The sequence below is a fragment of the Salarias fasciatus genome, chromosome 22 (assembly GCF_902148845.1).
Source record: "Salarias fasciatus chromosome 22, fSalaFa1.1, whole genome shotgun sequence".
Taxonomy (NCBI): domain Eukaryota; kingdom Metazoa; phylum Chordata; class Actinopteri; order Blenniiformes; family Blenniidae; genus Salarias; species Salarias fasciatus.
In genome coordinates this window covers 8,407,381-8,425,291 of record NC_043765.1, presented here as the reverse complement: position 1 = coordinate 8,425,291, position 17,911 = coordinate 8,407,381, and the positions used below count along the sequence as shown (strand labels likewise).

The 17,911-nt window shown below is 43.8% G+C and overlaps 1 protein-coding gene across 1 annotated transcript; it reads left to right on the top strand.

Moving 5' to 3' along the window:
- The first annotated feature begins 6,050 nt into the window (after positions 1-6,050).
- Positions 6,051-16,708, top strand: LOC115409172 (polyhomeotic-like protein 1). Its single transcript, XM_030120194.1, has 15 exons — positions 6,051-6,195; positions 7,862-7,989; positions 9,603-9,719; positions 10,519-10,590; positions 10,674-10,802; positions 10,878-11,009; positions 11,145-11,226; positions 11,980-12,953; positions 13,101-13,236; positions 13,328-13,500; positions 13,584-13,674; positions 14,066-14,153; positions 14,760-14,973; positions 15,844-16,084; positions 16,278-16,708. Exons 2-15 carry the CDS (start codon positions 7,867-7,869, stop codon positions 16,427-16,429), a joined length of 2,724 nt encoding a protein of 907 aa, XP_029976054.1. The 5' UTR covers positions 6,051-6,195; positions 7,862-7,866; the 3' UTR covers positions 16,430-16,708.
- The last annotated feature ends 1,203 nt before the right edge of the window (positions 16,709-17,911 follow it).

Here is a 17,911-nt window from a genome sequence, read left to right as displayed (position 1 = left end):
GGGTCGCGTGCAATGTATTTTATTTTTATTGACCAGAAAAATATCATAGTATTTATTTCCTGAAATATTGATTTTTGTATGGAGTATATATAACAGTCGTAGTCGTGCTTTCCAGTCCGGTTCCTGAGAAGCGAGGAGCGTGCTTGAAGTGCAGGTTGAAGATCTGGGTGGAATCTCGAGTTGTGTGCACTTTAAACGCCAGACGAGCTTCAGAGCTGCGGATCGTAAAACAGGAATCTCGGAGCACAACCGCGCTTTATTTCAAGCCAGCAGTCCCAAGTGTATTTACCCGAGCGTACATGTGGAGGCGCTGCAGTAGATAATAGTCGTAGGAAATGTGCAATTGTTGTAGCCTAAACGCTGGAGGAGCAGATCAGGGTCGAGGCATCTGAAGGGGAAGTGCTAATACTGAGCTGACGACGGGTAAATGGGCTGATGAAGGAGGCAGCGGACGCACAAAAAGGGAGAAAGTCACTGATGATTTTTAAAGAGGACCCATCTTGCTTCTTCATATTTTCTTTCACAAACTTACTGTTAAAAATGTTAAGTATCATATGTAATACAAACTTTCATCCTTTCACGATGACTTTAGAGGATCGAAGCAAAAGAGGCTGATGTCAAATTACAACCACTACAATACTGAATACTGGAGAGCTGCTGCGGGTCCCTTTTAAAATCAAAGCAGTGTCCTGCCAAAATGAAATATTCACTGTTTTTAAATACCTGAGTGCTGTATGTTGTTTTGTTTTTGTTTTTGTTTTTGATGAAAGTAGTAATTTATCGATTTTAGGTGACACACATGGTAATTTCCGAAAGGGAAGCGTATCTCTGAGTGAGGGATCAGAGCTGCTCTGACGAGAGACGTCAGCGTTGTGTCGTCAACTGAACCTAAACTGGTTTCTGCTCGTCTCACAGGAATCAAAAAGCTTTTCTTTCTATCTGTATTTTTCCCATGAGTGGATTCTTAAACTGATCCCATGTGAGTTCTTTACGTTGGTGACATAAACGATTTCACATGCTTTAAAATCCTCTCACAGCTGCACTGAACTCATCATTATATGATTAGTGTGTTTTTTTTCTCTCTCTCTTTTTCATGGTGACGTGTGTGGAGGACTGAAAGTACCAGAATTCAGACACAAACAACTCAAAAAACTAGAAAAATAACTAGAGACTTTATCAAATGTGACTTTGGATATTATTCAGCCTTGAATTTTTATTAAAATCTCTTAGTAAACATTTTCTAAAGGATCGATTAAATGTGTTGAGAACTTTTTTTCCTCGTAATTAAATGTATTTTATGTGCAATTTCCTCTTTTTATGTTCCAATTATGTTTATGATTTATTCCCAAAGCAGTTTTTAATTTTATTTCCTTGTGATATTTTTAATTTAAAAAATTCTCAGATTTGTTTAAATTTTAATTGTAATTTTAATTAAAAAAAGAAAAGCTGAATTTTCAATTCAAGTCACAATTTTATGTAATTATTTAGTTTACAGATTTTTTGCATTCTTTGTGGTGCATTCAGTGAAATTAGTTTATTGGTGATGATATTCTAAATTTGTGTCCTTTTTCCTGCAGTTCCAGTCCTTCGTACAGAATGTGGTTCTTGTGTTCTTGTTCAGGCAGCTTTCAGCTGATCTGTGGGTTTTCTGCAGGATTCCCTGTTTGAGCTGTTTGGGGCTCCAGACTTTGTCGGTGCACTTTGTCTGAAAAGTTGTGTGACATGTGTCAGTGTACACTTCAAAACCATTGTAATATGTATGTGTGTGCGTGTGTGCGTGAGTGTGTATTACACAGAGTTTATTTTGTATATTCTGTGACTGTTTAATGCTGTAATTTCTTGAAGATACTATTTTTTCCCATGTTGCACCTTGAGAACACATTTATTTACATTGTTCATTTCCATGTTTCCGTTCTTTTTTGGGGTTTTGGGGGGGTACACTGGGAAAATAATCATCCAGACGAGTGTAACTTTTAAATCAAAAACACTGATTTAGTGTCGCTGGTGTGAAAAAGCCTGTTGCGATGAATATTGTTTCTGGAGTTGCGGCTTCGTTGTGTATTGCTGTTTGTGGGTGATCGTGGTGTGAAGTGTTTGCACTGATGGACGCGTCTCGTGCGCTCTGCTCTGGTTTGTGTTCGATGTCGTGTTCAGTCTCTTCTGTCCGTGGCTACGTTTTGATGTGGCACTAACACCAAACTTTACCAAACCTGAGTCCAACGTGGATTTTAATTACTTTCTGATACTCTAACTTTGCCGTTTTCTGATTCTACACTAAAAAAAACCTCCAGAAATGATCTTCTTTTACTCAGAGTACTGGGATCTAATTAAAGAAATGTGGAGAATAACTGACTTTTAAAAGACTAAATGTTATTTTTAAGGAGGATTTTGCTGATTTTGATGTGTCACCTCAAAGGCTGATCAAAATATAACAATACGATGTGTTTATTCTGTTTCATATTATTGTGGAACGGGTTGATCTGGTGGTTCACGTTTATAAAACTGCCCGTTTTCCGGTGAATCAGGGACCGTGACTTGAAACCTCGACGCTCGCCGGCAGCCTCGATAGAGATTTTGTAACTCAGCCTCCTGACAATCTTGGATTTGCATCATATCTTCCACAGATATTGTCAAAGTACTGAAGGATCAGCGTGGAACATTTTAGGTTTGTTTTAGTTTCTCATGTTTAGAGGCTTGAAAATGTGCCGTCCTCAAAATTCATTATTATGAAACAGTTTGTGCTAAATATTAACATTTTTTAAGATTGGATCTCCTCTGATTGCCGTTTGATTTCTAAAACATGTATGTTTTAAAAGTTAAAGTCAGTCATTTTGCTTCATTTATATCAAGACATTTTTAAAAATCACAATTTCTCCCAAAAAATACACATTTTCTTGTCTTTCATCAATTGTGGATAAAAAAAAAAAAATCCAAATATTTCTGAGATTTCTCTCAGTGGCAGTGAAAGCGATTGTGACGTTCTGGATCAAATGACATACTTATATGAAAGATAAAGCAAATCCAAAATCATCAGTTCTGAACGTTGTTAAAAACTGCGAATATCACTCCGGATGTGACATTGCCACAGTTGAAACGAGTGTAAACAATCAAAAGGGCAAAACTTTTGGATGTAACTGTACTCTAAATGACATCGGCTTGAAAAGTGTCGGATGAAAGGATTTAAAAGGAAAACGTGGACCCAGGCGAGCTCTGCTCCTAACCATCGCCAGCTACCTTATGCATTTGTATAAACTCTAAAACCCTCCAGTTGCTGTACAAAGATAGGAGATTATAGGTATTCCTCTGTAAATATGTATTTTTTAAGAGAGTACTGTTTCTATGTTGACTTGCACGGTCCTCATATGTTGGTTTTCTGTTTCCGGGGTGCTCGCTGCCGTCGTCTCTTTTAGAACGTTTCGTGTTTGTGCGTCTGTCTCTGCTCGTCTGTTCACGACTTCCTGCTCACACTTTTTCACCTGGTTGAGTTTTTTTTTTTTGTTTCTGCTCTGAGAAAAAACAATGATTTGCGCCGTTTCCATGACAACATGATCCTGACTCCAAAAGTCAACTACAGTTGGGTCGCGTTACCTAGCAACAGGCCGGGAGAGAATTCCAGGAGATTCCAAACCGGTTAATTTTTACCCGCAATGGTTAATTTTGTTCACCTTTGATATTGACTTTAAGAAATTGCCACCAATAAATAGAGGAATGTTTGGAGTTTTATGTGTTCCTCAGGAACTGGAAAGTTCCCACGTCAAGTTGCGAAAACATGTCATCAAACTGGGAATTTTGAGAAGTTTTGAGAACTTCAAGTTGGAAAGTTGACAAAAATGTTGGAAATCGTTACTTTTCTTGTTTTCTGTTTTGTTGTTATTGTCAGTTCCTAAATGAAAAGAAAAAGTGTGGAATTATAATGTATAGCAACATAGCTACCTTCATATTTATTAAAGTGTACCTTTATTTCTAAATTTCATTTCATATTAAAACTCTGTCGCTTGTGTAATTTATGAAAACCTGGATCAAATACAGCCTGTGATTTGAGTTTTTTCTTTTTGCCTGTTTATCCAAACAAAGTGATTTTCATCAAATAAAGTTTATTCCGCTCATAAATTTAGTGCACATTTTATCAATAATTGAACACATCAACACATTCAGCAGTGTTTGGAGTCATTAATCACATAATTTATTCGTTTAGTTTGGACTTTGTCCTTTTCCGTCCTTCATACAAACCAGCGTGAGTCTTCTGTGAATTTGGTGCTTTCGCATCACAGATTTAAATCCAAGCTTAAAAGTAATCATCGTTGGACTTTGGCTGCTGTTTGTATTAGTTTGTGTGTGTGTCTGTTGTGTGTGTTTGCTCCTGGCTCGTGTGGTTTCTGTGTAATTGGATGTTCAGGTATCACATGCTGTAATCCGGCTCTTCGTGCCTCTCTGTACCTCACACGTCTTCTCGGACTGTTAACTGGTGTTTTGGCCTGTGAAGAAGTCTTCATTGAAGCTGAAGATTAAGTATTTTTGACCTGATGTGACATTAACGCAGCACACGAAAGATCTTTGAGGCCTCCATAGTGCATTATTCTGACATCCTCGACTTATCTGCTGTGATTAAAGTGAATTAATGGAGTGATTTTAGACATCTGTCAGCCATCATCTGAATGCTTTTCTGTGTCAGTGGAAGCCATAAAGGGACATTTAGCTTTTTGAACATTTCTCTGTGCCACACCGGTGATGCACCCCAAGCTGTTTTTGTTTGTACTGTACATACTTGATATAATGTTGTTAAATAAAAATATTCATCATATAACCACACACAGTGTGCGTGTGTTTGTTATTCCGTGAGTGATCATACAACATAATAAAGGTGGGGGGAAGGGTTTTTTTGGGCGGAGTAATGAGCTCTCAGTAGAACCACATGATATGAAAATACAAAACACACAAATGAACTTCTGTAATGCCACACAGCATTATGGGAAATGTAGGAATTGGCCTTTTGGGATCTTTTTGTCACTGTTTTAACATGTTTCTAAAATGTTCCTCTGCATAGTCAACAATGATTGATGACATTTCCTTCACAGGTAAGAATCCAAAGAGCCAAACTCATGCTAGTAATACGTTTTATAAAATGAGATTTGACAATAATGTTGATGAAAGCTCTGCTGGTTATAATTTGTTTAAAGATTTTTTTGTATTATTATTATTCGAATGTGATGATTGTTTTTAATGCATAAGTACAATAGGATTTCCTTGCATTAATTTGATCCCCTGAAATTCAAAATATTTGTGCATAACCTTGTATGTGTTCCATAATGTGTTCGTATTGTGGATCCAAGTATTTAACATTTTAAAAATAAAGGACAACCACCCGGAAGGGAAATCTTTGCCCCAAACAGCATAAAACAATACACTAATTATGTAAGAATGCAAACATAAAAGAAACACCAGCTACAAGAAAAAATAAAGGATATGAAAAAAAGAAACATTATATGATGGAACCAAGCTGACTAAAACTTATGACAGTCAGGCTGCAAAACCATAAAAAAATGCAACAACTTGACTGATGCAGGATATGAAAACCAAGAAACATGCTTTCAATGTGGGGGTTATCAAACACATGCATTTCCATTTAATATGATTTATAATGCTCACTTTACTGCCATTTACTCAATTTTCAAACATATGAGTATAATCTATTAACAATTTGGCCCCTGGTAGAAACACATTTGGAATACTTTAATTTTTTACTTTTATTCTATTTACAAAAATGGAAATAGAGTGAGCATATTTTGATTAATTAAAGAATGACTGTGAAGGAGCCAGGAGGCTTCATGAACCAGTGGAGGTGATAATGTTTGCAGGTTGGCTGTGTGCTGCGGGACCACCGGGGGAGGAGGTGGAGGTGGGGGTCCTCCCCCTCCCCCCCCTCCTCCCCCCGGCCTCCCCCTCCTCCGTCATCCCGTCGCGCCGGAAAAGGAGGTGCAGGAGGTGAAAAAGGAGGCGTTTCCCTCCGACAAACACATCAGCTGCAAATTTATGCAGAGCGGAGAGGTCCGTGCTGCAGGGGGCCGCAGAGAGAGGACGGCCCCGGGCACGGCACGCACACACACCCCGACACACACACACACACACGCTCCCCGGCAGGCAGGCCGGCCACCCGCTCCGCTGCAGCAGGAGGCCGACGGAGGAGCACCGCTGACGGTAAGCACCGAGCCGGAGCTCCCGCTGGAAGAGCCAGACGGCGGCGGCGGCGGCGGCGGCGGCTAGCGGGATGCTAGGAGGAGATAACATGGAGGGCAGCTAGCTCCGTTAGCTTCCATTATCTGCTCCTGCAGGAGGAGGAGGAGGCGCGTTCAGGTGGGCCCGGGACAGGAGGAGGGGGAGGTGCAAGAGGAAGAGGAGGATTAGGTGGTGGAGGAGGAGGAGGTGCTTTCAGGTGGGCCTGGGACAGGAGGATGTGTGTGCAGCAGGGGGAGGAGGAGGAAGAGGAGATAGAGGAGGAGGAGGAGGTGCTTTCATGTTGATCTGGGACAGGATGGTCACTTCCACGTGCATCTTCTTCAAGTCCCAAGATCCTTCAGGAGATGCTCCTGCTCAAGAGGCAGTCAGTGACCTGATACCACCAGAGGGAAACTGGGTCAGAAAACAATGAAATATTGAAGAAATCTGTCCACAATAACAACAAATCCAGAAAAATGCCCAGCAATTATATGTAATGCAGAAAAGATTGACATGAATTTGATGTGAATATAATTAATGATAATAATAATTATACTACTACTACTACTAATAATAATAATGATAATAATAATAATGATAATAAGATGCACACTAAATGATCCAATCAAAACTTCCCATATTTTATAATAAATGTAGGATTATCAAGAAAACAAATGTAATAAATGATCTAAATAAATGTTATTACAGAAACAAATGAAACATTTGAGACTGCCAGTTGTAAAATTGTTTTACCTTTATTTGCAAATCATTTGGATATATAAAATTGAGCATGTGCTGTTATTGATATTTGATGCATATCATTGCTATGGTATTTTGCTTTGAGTTGTCAATCCATCCTTCCATATTTTCACAACTTTACAGTCACACACTGTCTCTTTCACATCTATGCATTCTTAATTAATCTCAGTCACGTGTTTTTGTAAGGTGGGAAGAAACTCACGCTTGTAGAAATCAAACATGCGAGCTCTGGAATTGAATCAGGCTTAATGTCATTGTGAGGCAGGAGTGCAAACCACTGCACCACTGAACATGAAGCTGTATAGTTGTTGTTTGGTTTACTTTCTGGAGTATTTCATTACTTCATTACTGCCCTTTTACCTTGCTGGTGGCTTACATTTTGGTTGATTTTGCTTTGTTGAAGTTGGTTTTGTGTATTCATTTATAGTTTTTGTTTTTTTTGTTTGTTTTTGTTTCTCAGGTACATTAGTAGGCAGGCTGGACCTCAAAGATATGAAGCGGTTTGTTTTTCCTCTAATGTGACGGGTTGTGATAGGACTGTAGAAAATCCTCTGGAATAATGTTCATTCATTTGAAATGTGCTTATTATGTCTTTTATGGCGCTTCGTATCTTTTTAACGTCCAGATTTGCTGTCACGCTCTGCCATTAAAATTCTGTGTGTGCGTGCGCGTGTGTGTGTGAGCAGCATCGTATCGGTCAGTGTCGGCATCACTCGCTCTGTAAAATATGGACTGTGAGTCGCTCTGCGTCTCGACTTGTATGAGAAACGGCGTGAGTCAGGCGCGCTGACAGGTGTAGTTTTTATTTCCCGCCGGCGGCGCTCCGTCTCTCTCGCCGGGGCGGCGTCTCGCTGCGTTTGATTGATGGACGTCTGGTCTGTGTCCTCAGCGGCCATGGAGACGGACGGAGAGCAGAACCAGCAGGGGGCCTCCACCAACGGCAGCGCCGCGTCGGGGACCAGCTCCCGCCCCTCGGCCATGAACTCCATGTCTCTGTATGAACGGCAGGCCGTGCAGGTAGGTCGACGTGATGCAAAGGTCAAAGGTCACCGGGGCCTTTGTGAATATGGCCACTCCAGATGTCTTTCTCGAGCGTCTTTGTTCTCTGGCTGGCAGCAATCCTGCGCCTTTCTTTCTCCCGCAGGATTCTTGAACAGTAGTAGCGTGCTTCACGCACAGCCTGTTGGAATGGAAGTAGGCTGCATGTCTGGGGATTCCACTGCACATACGCAGGTGTAGATTTGGGACTAGATGTCTAAAATAGGACTTTTTATCTGGGTGTTATGAGGAAAATACACAATGGGCCATCGTCACTGCGACCGCCGGTGTCTGCTGATGGGTGAGGGTTGTTTTGGCAGCATAACAGGAACCAGCATGACGTTCGTCATGTTATGGCTGATCACTGAAAGCAAAGCACCAGACTGCAGTGTAATGTTTCAGCTCCCAGCTGGAGCCATTTAAACTCCGACCCTCTCTGGAGGCCTCCCTTTAAGTTATAAAGTTGAAAGTGTGTTGAAAAGAATCGCACATGGAATATGTTTATGTTCTGCCGGTCACATGTTGGCGTCTGACGACATAACTATCGTATGATGTAGTGGAGTGTCGACTCGACGTGCTGCGGTGGTTTTAGCAGAAAACGGGAGCGTGCTAAATGAGCCTGGTGGGCTTGATGTTACGGCTGATCAGTGTTTAATGTCTGAGGGGAAATTCAAAAGCTGGGATCGAATCTGTTTGGCTGCTGATTTATTTTTTTGCTTCCACTGCTTAGAGACATTTCTATAAAATACTGATTGAAAGAACTTAAAATTGTGTAAAGAAAAAAAAAATGTTCCCAGTTGTTTATCTACAACAGTTTAACTGTGACTAGTCCTTTTCTATATGAAGTGTGTGTGTGTGCCTGCAGACTGTTTGTTTGTCAGTGGAGGAGAGAAGAGAGCCGCCGTGTTTATCTCTATAAGGTTTGATTTATCCACGAGCCAATGGGCAGAAAGTGATGAAGAGTGACTGTGTCGGGGAGGTGAAGGAGAGCGATTGAGGCCGGGTGTTAATTTCTCAGGCTTTTGCCGCCCTGCGCGCCATCTGTCTTTGTCACCCTGTACACACTGATCCGCCGTGCCGCACCCGCTTTCATCCCTCAACATTATGAGCGTTCGAGCCGCCGCTCGTACATCAGACAGCTGGCAGGAGAGCCGCGGCGGGATCGCTCCCTCCCTGCTGCTCTCAGGCTGCTCCGACTCTGATCTGAAAAGAAATAGGGTGCCGAATTACAGCTGCATGTGATCTCCTGGAAGAAGAATACTCCTATTCATGGCTACAAATCATGGAAGGAGAGGGGTCAGATTGAAAGGTCACTGCTGGGACAAAAAAAAAATCTCAGGAAAATCCAGCATGCACAGGGAGAACATGCAAACTCAAAACAGAAAAGCATCAAGTCTGGAGAGAGCGAACCACTTCACCACAGTCTCTCCATGGATGATTTAAACAGGACAGATCTCAGTTCAGTGCCTGTTTGTTTTCCATGTGGAGAAAAAATGACCAAACAACAGATTAAGTTGGGTGACGGATAAACAGCCTGTCAGCCGGTATTTTATTGCAGCTCTTTAATTTAGTTGAATTTCTTCCCCCTCCAGGCCCTGCAGGCGTTACAGAGGCAGCCCAACGCGGCGCAGTACTTCCAGCAGCTGATGCTGCAGCAGCAGATCAACAACGCCCAGCTCCAGAACCTGGCCGCCGTGCAGCAGGTGAAGGTGTGTCACGCAATCATTCCCGATTTCAGTGTGTTTAGACTGATGCATATTTTTTGGGGGGAAATTACTGGTTTGAAAAATATAATGCACATAACATTAGGGAATTGATTACTCCAACAGCGTTCCTTCGTGGCGTAACAAACAGTCTTCCATCGGCCCAAATAAGCCACCTCTGTTCAGCGAAAACAAAAAAACATTTAGTGCAGTCAAGATTCCTCTGCACTTCTCATCCTCCATTGTCTTTCTTTTTTTATTGTTCTATTCACAACTGCAGGTTTAGGTTGAAGGATTTGGAACTGCAGGGTTTTTCAGGGTTGGTTTACATGGTGACTTTTTACTGTATGAAGCAATTAATTTTTCTCTCTCCGTGGTGGTTTATTGTTTATAGCTCTTCCTCCCACTGGCTGCGGATGCAGGGAAGAGGAGGCCTGTGGCCTCGGTTACTGTAACATCTCCTCTTTGTGCTGGAAACTCGAGCGCAGGAAGATTCAGTGGATTTATAGGAACAATTAACAGACTGTAGACTCAAACTTACTAGCGAATATCCATATTGAACTCATTGTAAAATAAACAAAGATGCCCAGCATAAAATAATTTTACCCAGAAATGAATCTTCTTCCATGAAAACCACAAGAAAACGATGGGAAACTGGGTGGAGGAGGCTCTGGGAATGTACTTGGGTCAAGAAGCGAGACAAAACACTACAATTAGCTCCAGCCACATGAAAGTGTCACATTTTAATTTGTTAGAAGTTGAAATGTAAAACAGTTCTTGCGTTCCTCCTGCTTGTGTCTTTCAGGCCACGCTGGCTGCCAGTCGTCAGTCGAGTCCCTCCAGCAGCAGCTCCTCTCAGACCACCAGCACCACGGCCGTACGACTGTCGCTCCGGAACACACTCTCTCAACGCTGTCTGCACACAGTTCAGCACATATTGAAGCTGTTCTCCTTCTCCAGGCCACCGTCACTTCTGGATCAGGATCGACAGCCAGCAGCCGACCAATGGGAGCTTCGGCGACGTCCACGATCAGCCAGTCGGTGCTGCTGAGCGGGACGACGGGGGGGCAGGGCCAGATGTACCTGCGAGTGAGTCTCATTACGTCCTCTGTTACTAGCGGCCCAGTTTCTGAGCGTTTTAACGACGAGGCATTCTTCCCGCAGGTCAACCGCTCCCTGAGGGCTCCCATCTCCTCGCAGCTCATCTTCATGCCTGGCGCGACCGTCACCCAGCAACCTCAGCAGCAGGAAGTGGCCCCCACCTCGTCCTCCAGCAGCCAGTCAGACAATGATCAGGTCTGTGAGAGGAACAGGACGATCCGTAGTGGAGAAGCTCAACGTTGTGCCGTTTGCAATTTAAAGATCATCTTTTGTTGATTGAGACTCTGACTGTAGTTCCCTTTTTTCGCTCGAATGTGTTCCTGCCTTCAGGTGCAGAATCTCGCCCTGCGAGGTGTGTCCAGTCCCAAAGGCGTGGGGGTGAAGACCGAAGCTCCAGACAGGAGTGACTCAGGTATGGAAAAAGAGAGAGACTGCATGCTCGAAGAAGTATTCCAGTGGTGGGACTTGATTTAATAATAACAACAATTCATGGATTTGTAGTAAAAGCATCTCAGCATTTTATTCAAAAAGCAACATTTGATTCAATAAATACTTGTTTTTTTTTGTTTTTGTTTTTTTTACTGAAACGGGACCAAATAACATCTCATCTATTGTTGCCAGATGCATCTGATGCGTCGGTGTTGCAGCGTTTTCCACGACTAGCAAGACAGAAGTTCTACAAGTTAGGTTGCAAAATATCATCTATTGAAGTCAACAGTTGCAGTCATTAGTAACCACACTGGAGCAAAACTGAGTTCTAGGTGTGATGTAACATCTTGAAGCCCTCTGAGGCAACTGTTGTTGTGATACTGGGCTATACAAAAAAAAAAAAAAAAAATTGAATTGAATAGGTGTGCGAGTGCTGCTCTCCACCACACTGTGTGATGGGGATGTTGAGAACTGACGGAACTTTCTCATGTGCAGAGTAACAATAAAACCTTATTGAATGCTCTGAGAAACTGGCAGACGTTCTCAAATTTTCAAATTTTTAGACAATTCTACAGACATGAACTCAAAATAGATCCGGAGTCAGAGTGATTAGACGGGGAGTGTCAAACACCTGCCGAATGTTCAAAGTCATTGCAGTTTCTAATCCGTCGTTGGTGTCATTGCCGGGTTTGTAGGTTCTTTCTGTTAATTCAGGTGTTTGGTCTCTGTGCTGCAGCCTACTCCCTGGTCCAGCCCTCACACCAGTCCAACTCCCAGTCCCCCAGTAAACCGAGCCAGCCTCAGCATCAGCCGCCCCACATCAAAATCCCCACCTACCCTCAGCCCACCAACCTGAAAGCCCACCCCACCTCCTCCTCCTCCGCCGCCTCGTCCTCCTCGTCGTCCTCCACCTCCTCCATCCCGCTCTCCCAGCTGCTGCTCCACGGGACTCGAACTCTGACGACGGGCACCACGGCCCCCACGGCGGCGCACACCCTGGTGCTCACGTCCAACGCCACGACTCAGGCCCACGGCTACCCGGTGGGCACGGCCACCATCAAGCCGGCGGTGAACGCTCAGACTCTGGTGGTGCAGCCGCTGCAGAAGACGACGCTCGGCTCAGAGAAGCCCAGCCACGGGAACGGCCCCATCCCCATCCAGCCCAAAACCCTCCAGGGGCTCCGCCTGCCCCTCCAGCTGCCTTCCAGGAACCCTCCTCCCATCCTGCCCGCCCCGGCGCCCGCCAGCAGCTCGGCGCCGCCTGCCCAGCCGCCGCACATCCCGGTTCAGATCGTGGGGGCCAGACAGAGCACGCTGGGGAGCGCCCAGGCCCTGGCCCTGGCCCGGGGCAGCTGCAGCCAGGACGGCGCCGCCGTGCTCAGCAGCTCGTCCAGCCTGCTCACCATGGTGGCGTCCATCGCTTCCCGGGAGGGCGGGGTCGTCGGCCGAGGGGTGGGCCTTAAAGCGCTGCAGTCGCCACAGGAAGCCCCTCCTCTGGCTCAGGTGTCGCAGGTGCATCCGCAGGCCAATCAGAGCCAGAATGGCCCTCTGGCTTCAAGCCCCGCCTCCTCCCAGCCCGCCACCGTTCCCACGCCTTCAGGCTCGCTGTCCCGCTCCACGCTGTCCCTGCCTCTGGTCACTGAAGAACAGAGGGGGGCATCGGCTGCGGTGACCACCAACGGAGACTCGTCTGGACGGCAAACCCCACAGGTCAGTTGATTCAGTGCTGTCCTGTTTTAGCAGATTATCAGTGTCCTTATTTTAAACTGACTTTTTATAGCATAAATATATTATTCATATTCATTCGCATTAGCTGTATCTCGTTGTTCTTATTTAATGCTTGTATATTTTTTTTAGGGAAAGCAGGCGACTGGCTCCCTGAAAAGGAAATCAGACTCCAACTCAGCCAACGATGAAGACGGCCCCTCCCCCCCACGGCTCCAGCCAATCAGAGATCACACCCCTGTGCTTCCAGCCAATCCCACCGATGCAGGTAGAAACACAGAAACGTGGTTTTTATGTCTGGTTTTAAACTGCGAAAACAGTAAAAACAAACCCCCGGCTTCTCCTGAACGTGTCTTCAGGCTCCGCCGCTCCTCCTCCCGTCGCCTCCTCGCCCTCTCCGGTGCTGTCGGTGTCCCGTGGCACCTGTCCTCAGGGCGAGAGAGCCCCGCCCCCTCAGGCTGTGGTCAAACCGCAGGTCCTCACGCACCTCATCGAGGGCTTCGTCATCCAGGAAGGGGCGGAGCCTTTCCCTGTGAGTTCGCCGGATTGGTAGATCCGACGCGTCTCCTGTCTGTTGGTCGCTGAGCTTCTCTCGTCTCTGTGTTTGACTGACAGGTGTGCGGTCCATTGAAGGACTCCGCTGATGAGGATTTGACCAATGACAGCCCGGACACCAACCAATCGGAGGTGGTTACAACAGCAACAGGTAGCAGCTCGGTTACTCACGTTTATCTCATCATATATACGCTGGGTTTACTGCAGTACGGAAATCTCTTTTAACATATAGGTCAAATTTTACGTTTTTAGCAAAATGCAATCAATCTGTCGCCGCAGTTGTTTTTACTTTAGAAGTAAAGATGTAAATGTTCACTTTCGGCAGCCCTCCAGAGGTAATTGACTGTTTAAATCTGCTAAGTGGAATTACCAAAACATTAACACGCACTATGGGGATCAGATTCTGTTTGTGCCTGTTTGACTTCTGTTTGTTTGAGTCGGGCTGCAGAAACATTTTAATCACAAGTTTCAAACCGGGAATTTCCCGTCTCTGGAGACGTCTTTGTCATTTCTCCTGTTGTCTCTCTCCACTTTCCCCTCAGTGCTGAAGTGTGAGTACTGTAAAAACTTTGCTCCTGCCAGCCAGTTCAGAGGCACCAAACGGTTCTGCTCCATGTCTTGTGCCAAGAGGTACTTTCCAAATGCATGAACATACACAAACTATACAGCGGAGGCCATCTGAGAAAATCACCACTGCACTGCAAACTCACTGTGGTTTGATTAGCATTAGCAGCCTCAAATTAACACTAGCGTAGCTTCATAACACCGATTCATCAAATAAATATGGCGAAATTACTAATTTACACCTGATCTGACTGGAAGTCCAGAACCTGCACATGTACGACTTTCTCAGATGGCTACACCCGTGCATTTCACAGCATGTGTGTGTGATTTTGTTGTCTTTCTGAGTTTGAATTCAATGAAAGCCTCATTTCATTCACAAGCAGCATGTCAAGTTTCGTGTGTCACATTCAGCTCAGTAAATTTCCTCCATGTTAAAATGTACTAAATGTATCATATGATCCACTGTTTAAACAATGCACTGCCTGCATTGTTTGTAAGAATATGTTGTTGCCAACATATGAGTTTTACATCTGCTCTTGCTTTGCCTTTGTCCCTTTGCCCACTACGTGTGTGTGCTGCTTCGTGCTACTCGTATGGCGCAAAGAGACAAAAACTGTGTGTTGCTCGTCTTGGCTTCAGTACCGTATATGTCACTCTTTGTCTACGATACAGTATGTATTGGTTCCCCAGGTACAACGTCAGCTTCAGGCAGCACTTCTGCGTGCGTCAGCGTCAAGGTCAGGACCACGCTCCGGATCAGGACCGAGGCCAGGGCCACCTCTCCAACTCGGACGAGGAGGGAGGGATCGCCCGGAGGCGCGTGCCCCGCCGCACCAGCTCGGAGATCGCCAGCGCCAAGATAGCAGGAAGACCTTTACCTGTGAAGGTGAGACTGAGACGTTTGAGTTGTTTTAAAAATATCTTTACAAACTCTTCGTGAGAATGATGGAAGCCTGATCAGCACAGTGTCCCGGCCTCACAAGCTTCAGCACTTTTACATGTAACCAGTTGCCTGATTTTTAGATAAATCGCAGTAAGTGTGAAATTCAATCGTGAATTTAATAAATGTTTACTTTAACTCTGAGCCTTCTGTAGTTTAATGCTTTTAGTTTAGTAACATGTAGAACAAATGATGTGCTTTGAAACATCATTGTTCCTTTTACACAAAGTATTTCTTAGAAATTTCAATTTCAGAAAATAAACAGTTATTTGTCACAACCAGGGTATTCATTTTATAGCAGAGCAGACACCAGAAGCATAATATCATGTTGTTCATAACTAAGATTTTTTGTTTGTTTGTTTAATTTAGATTTTGGACTTGAAATTGGGGTCATGCTCTATCTGGGACTTATTCACCCTCTGATATTATGCTGATGACTGTCTACTGTGCATTATCATGGTGACATGGGATGGGAAACTTGCTCCAGGTCCTGCTTATTGTTATTACAAGGTGTTTAAAGGCTGCTTTTATTTATTATTATTATTATTGTTATTATTTTTTTCACTTATTTTTAGGTGGGGGACAAAAAATGGGCAAATTGAGCACACATACTCAACTGACAGTAGAAACAAAAGAGAGGAGTTATGTGATGTTTTACATGCGTCTCATATTATTGTGTCCATGATTACAAAGTAATACTAACAAGGTTTAATTCCAGATCCTTCTCAAACATTTATACACATTGGCTGATTCACTTTTTTGGGTTCAGACAGAAACTCTGGTGCATTTTAACTGGCGAGCTTCTGTTCCCCGCAGTGCCATTCAGAGTCCAGCCATTCAGAAGAGGAGTCCAGCGGAGAGGACGACGAAGACGACGCCATGTCCCTCTCGCCCGCCTCCTCGGCCTCCTGCCACCAGCCTCCTCCTCCAGCTCCCCCTCCTCCCCCTCCCCCTCCTCCGACGCTCCCGACGGAGAGCTCTGCCCCCGGCGGCCTGCCGGCGAGTCCCGCCCAGTGGAGCGTGGAGGACGTGTCGCAGTTTATATCCTCCCTACAAGGTTGGTAGATCTGACTTTTCGCCTCCTTGTCATGTTTCGTACATGTTGGAGAAAGCATATATGTGAATATTTTCATCTCGTATTTAACATTCTGCGAAATCCTTTGTGTCCGCTTGTTTTTTTTCTTTTCTTTTCCGCCACATGTTGCCTTCATTTCTCTCTCCTCCCTGTGTTTCCTTCCACGTCCCCTCAGGCTGTGAGGACCTCGCCTCCCAGTTTCTGTCGCAGGAAATTGACGGACAGGCCCTGCTCCTGCTGAAAGAGGAGCACCTCATGTCCACCATGAACATCAAACTCGGTCCCGCCCTCAAGATCTGCGCTCACATTAACAATCTGAAAGACTAAATTCAGAGTTTACGTGAAGAAGCCCTCTGTTTCAGTTGGAGGCCTGGAGATTTACCCCCTTAAAAAACCCCGGCTTTGGCCATTTAACCCCACCTCCACCCCACCAGCGAAAACCCCCCGGGCCGGGCAGGGATCTGGATCCATAGCAGTCTCTGAGTCCTGCAGGTGAATGTATGAAGCACCATTTCCAGACAAAGCCAAGGTTCTTCCTCCACCTGTTTGTTCCCTCCGAGGTCCCGTTTGCACAGTTCATGTGTGCGAGTTGCAAAAACATGACAAACTCCTTCTTCTTTTTTTTTTTTTTTGGTCAATGTGGATTTTCCAGAAATGGTCACTCTGCCCCAAATGACAGAAAAAACAAACATGAAAAAAAGCATTGAAAAAGGTTTTGAATGTAGTTGAAACACTCACTCTTTTAAACCAACAGCTCTTGCACAAGATTTTACACAATTTCCAGATTCCATCCAGATCGGGCTGCTCTCCGTCGACCTCCGCTGTGACTCTAAAACATTTCCTTTCATCCTTTAGGACACGTACAAAAAAAGACATTTAGCTCTTGTTTTTTGCGTTAGGAAGGAAAAAGGATGATGGTTTTTAATTTATTTTTTGTTTTAAAGGAGGATTTTAAGACTGAACTTCTCCATGTATCTCTTTGACTTTAACTTTATCTGTTTTCCACTTCATACCATTTTCACTCTGTTCTCTCTTGTCTTCATATTTCACCTTTAAGCCAACATTTATACATTATTTCAACTTTTCCTCTAAACTTGACTCACTTCATTCTCAACAGTATGTTTTTCCCCCACATTTTCTGTTAATTCTGCTTCATTCTGACTTTCTGAGTGTTCTACGCTTTTCATCTCGATGTTCTAAATAATTTGATTGCTTTTTTCCACTTTCTTAAGTTTTCTAACTTAACTATTTTTTAATAAGTAAACTCTATGATTAGAATTTTGACATTTTTCTTTACTTGTGAGCATTTTTAATTCATTCTTGAACATTTGAATTCCTTCATTTTCTCCTAATTTAATTTCCTTTCCTTTTTCTGCTCTTTTTTGGCATTAGCACTTTACAATGAAAATGCTCACATTTTCATTTATTTCCACTTTTTTAATCAGCTTTTGATATTTAACATTTTTTTTAACATAATTTCGTAAGTTTGAAAATATGCTAAATTAAAAACGCAGTGCTGTGATGTCTTGAATGCATCACTTTATTTGATCTCTCCAGTGAGAAGTTTGTTTTATTCTCTTGATGAGGTTAAAGCTCCGATCAGCACTGTGAAAACCTGCAGTGTTGGAAAGAAACGTCTTTCAAATCACTCAGATTCAAGCTTTTTGTTCTTTATATTTTACTGAGAAAACACTCTGTGAATCTTTAGTGTTTCGTTTAAGCTTTCTGTATTATGTTTATTTACTGTGAGTAGGCGTCAACATGTATAAATAGCATAACTTTTATTTTAAACGTGGCCTATTCTGTGAC

Bases quoted from the DNA above. Each gene is read 5' to 3' on its own strand.
- LOC115409172 (XM_030120194.1), top strand. From the start codon at position 7,867: ATGGAGACGGACGGAGAGCAGAACCAGCAGGGGGCCTCCACCAACGGC. The intron at 9,720-10,518 runs GTGTGTCACGCA...TGTGTCTTTCAG, and splicing joins CCGCCGTGCAGCAGGTGAAG to GCCACGCTGGCTGCCAGTCG. The intron at 13,237-13,327 runs GTAGAAACACAG...ACGTGTCTTCAG, and splicing joins AGCCAATCCCACCGATGCAG to GCTCCGCCGCTCCTCCTCCC.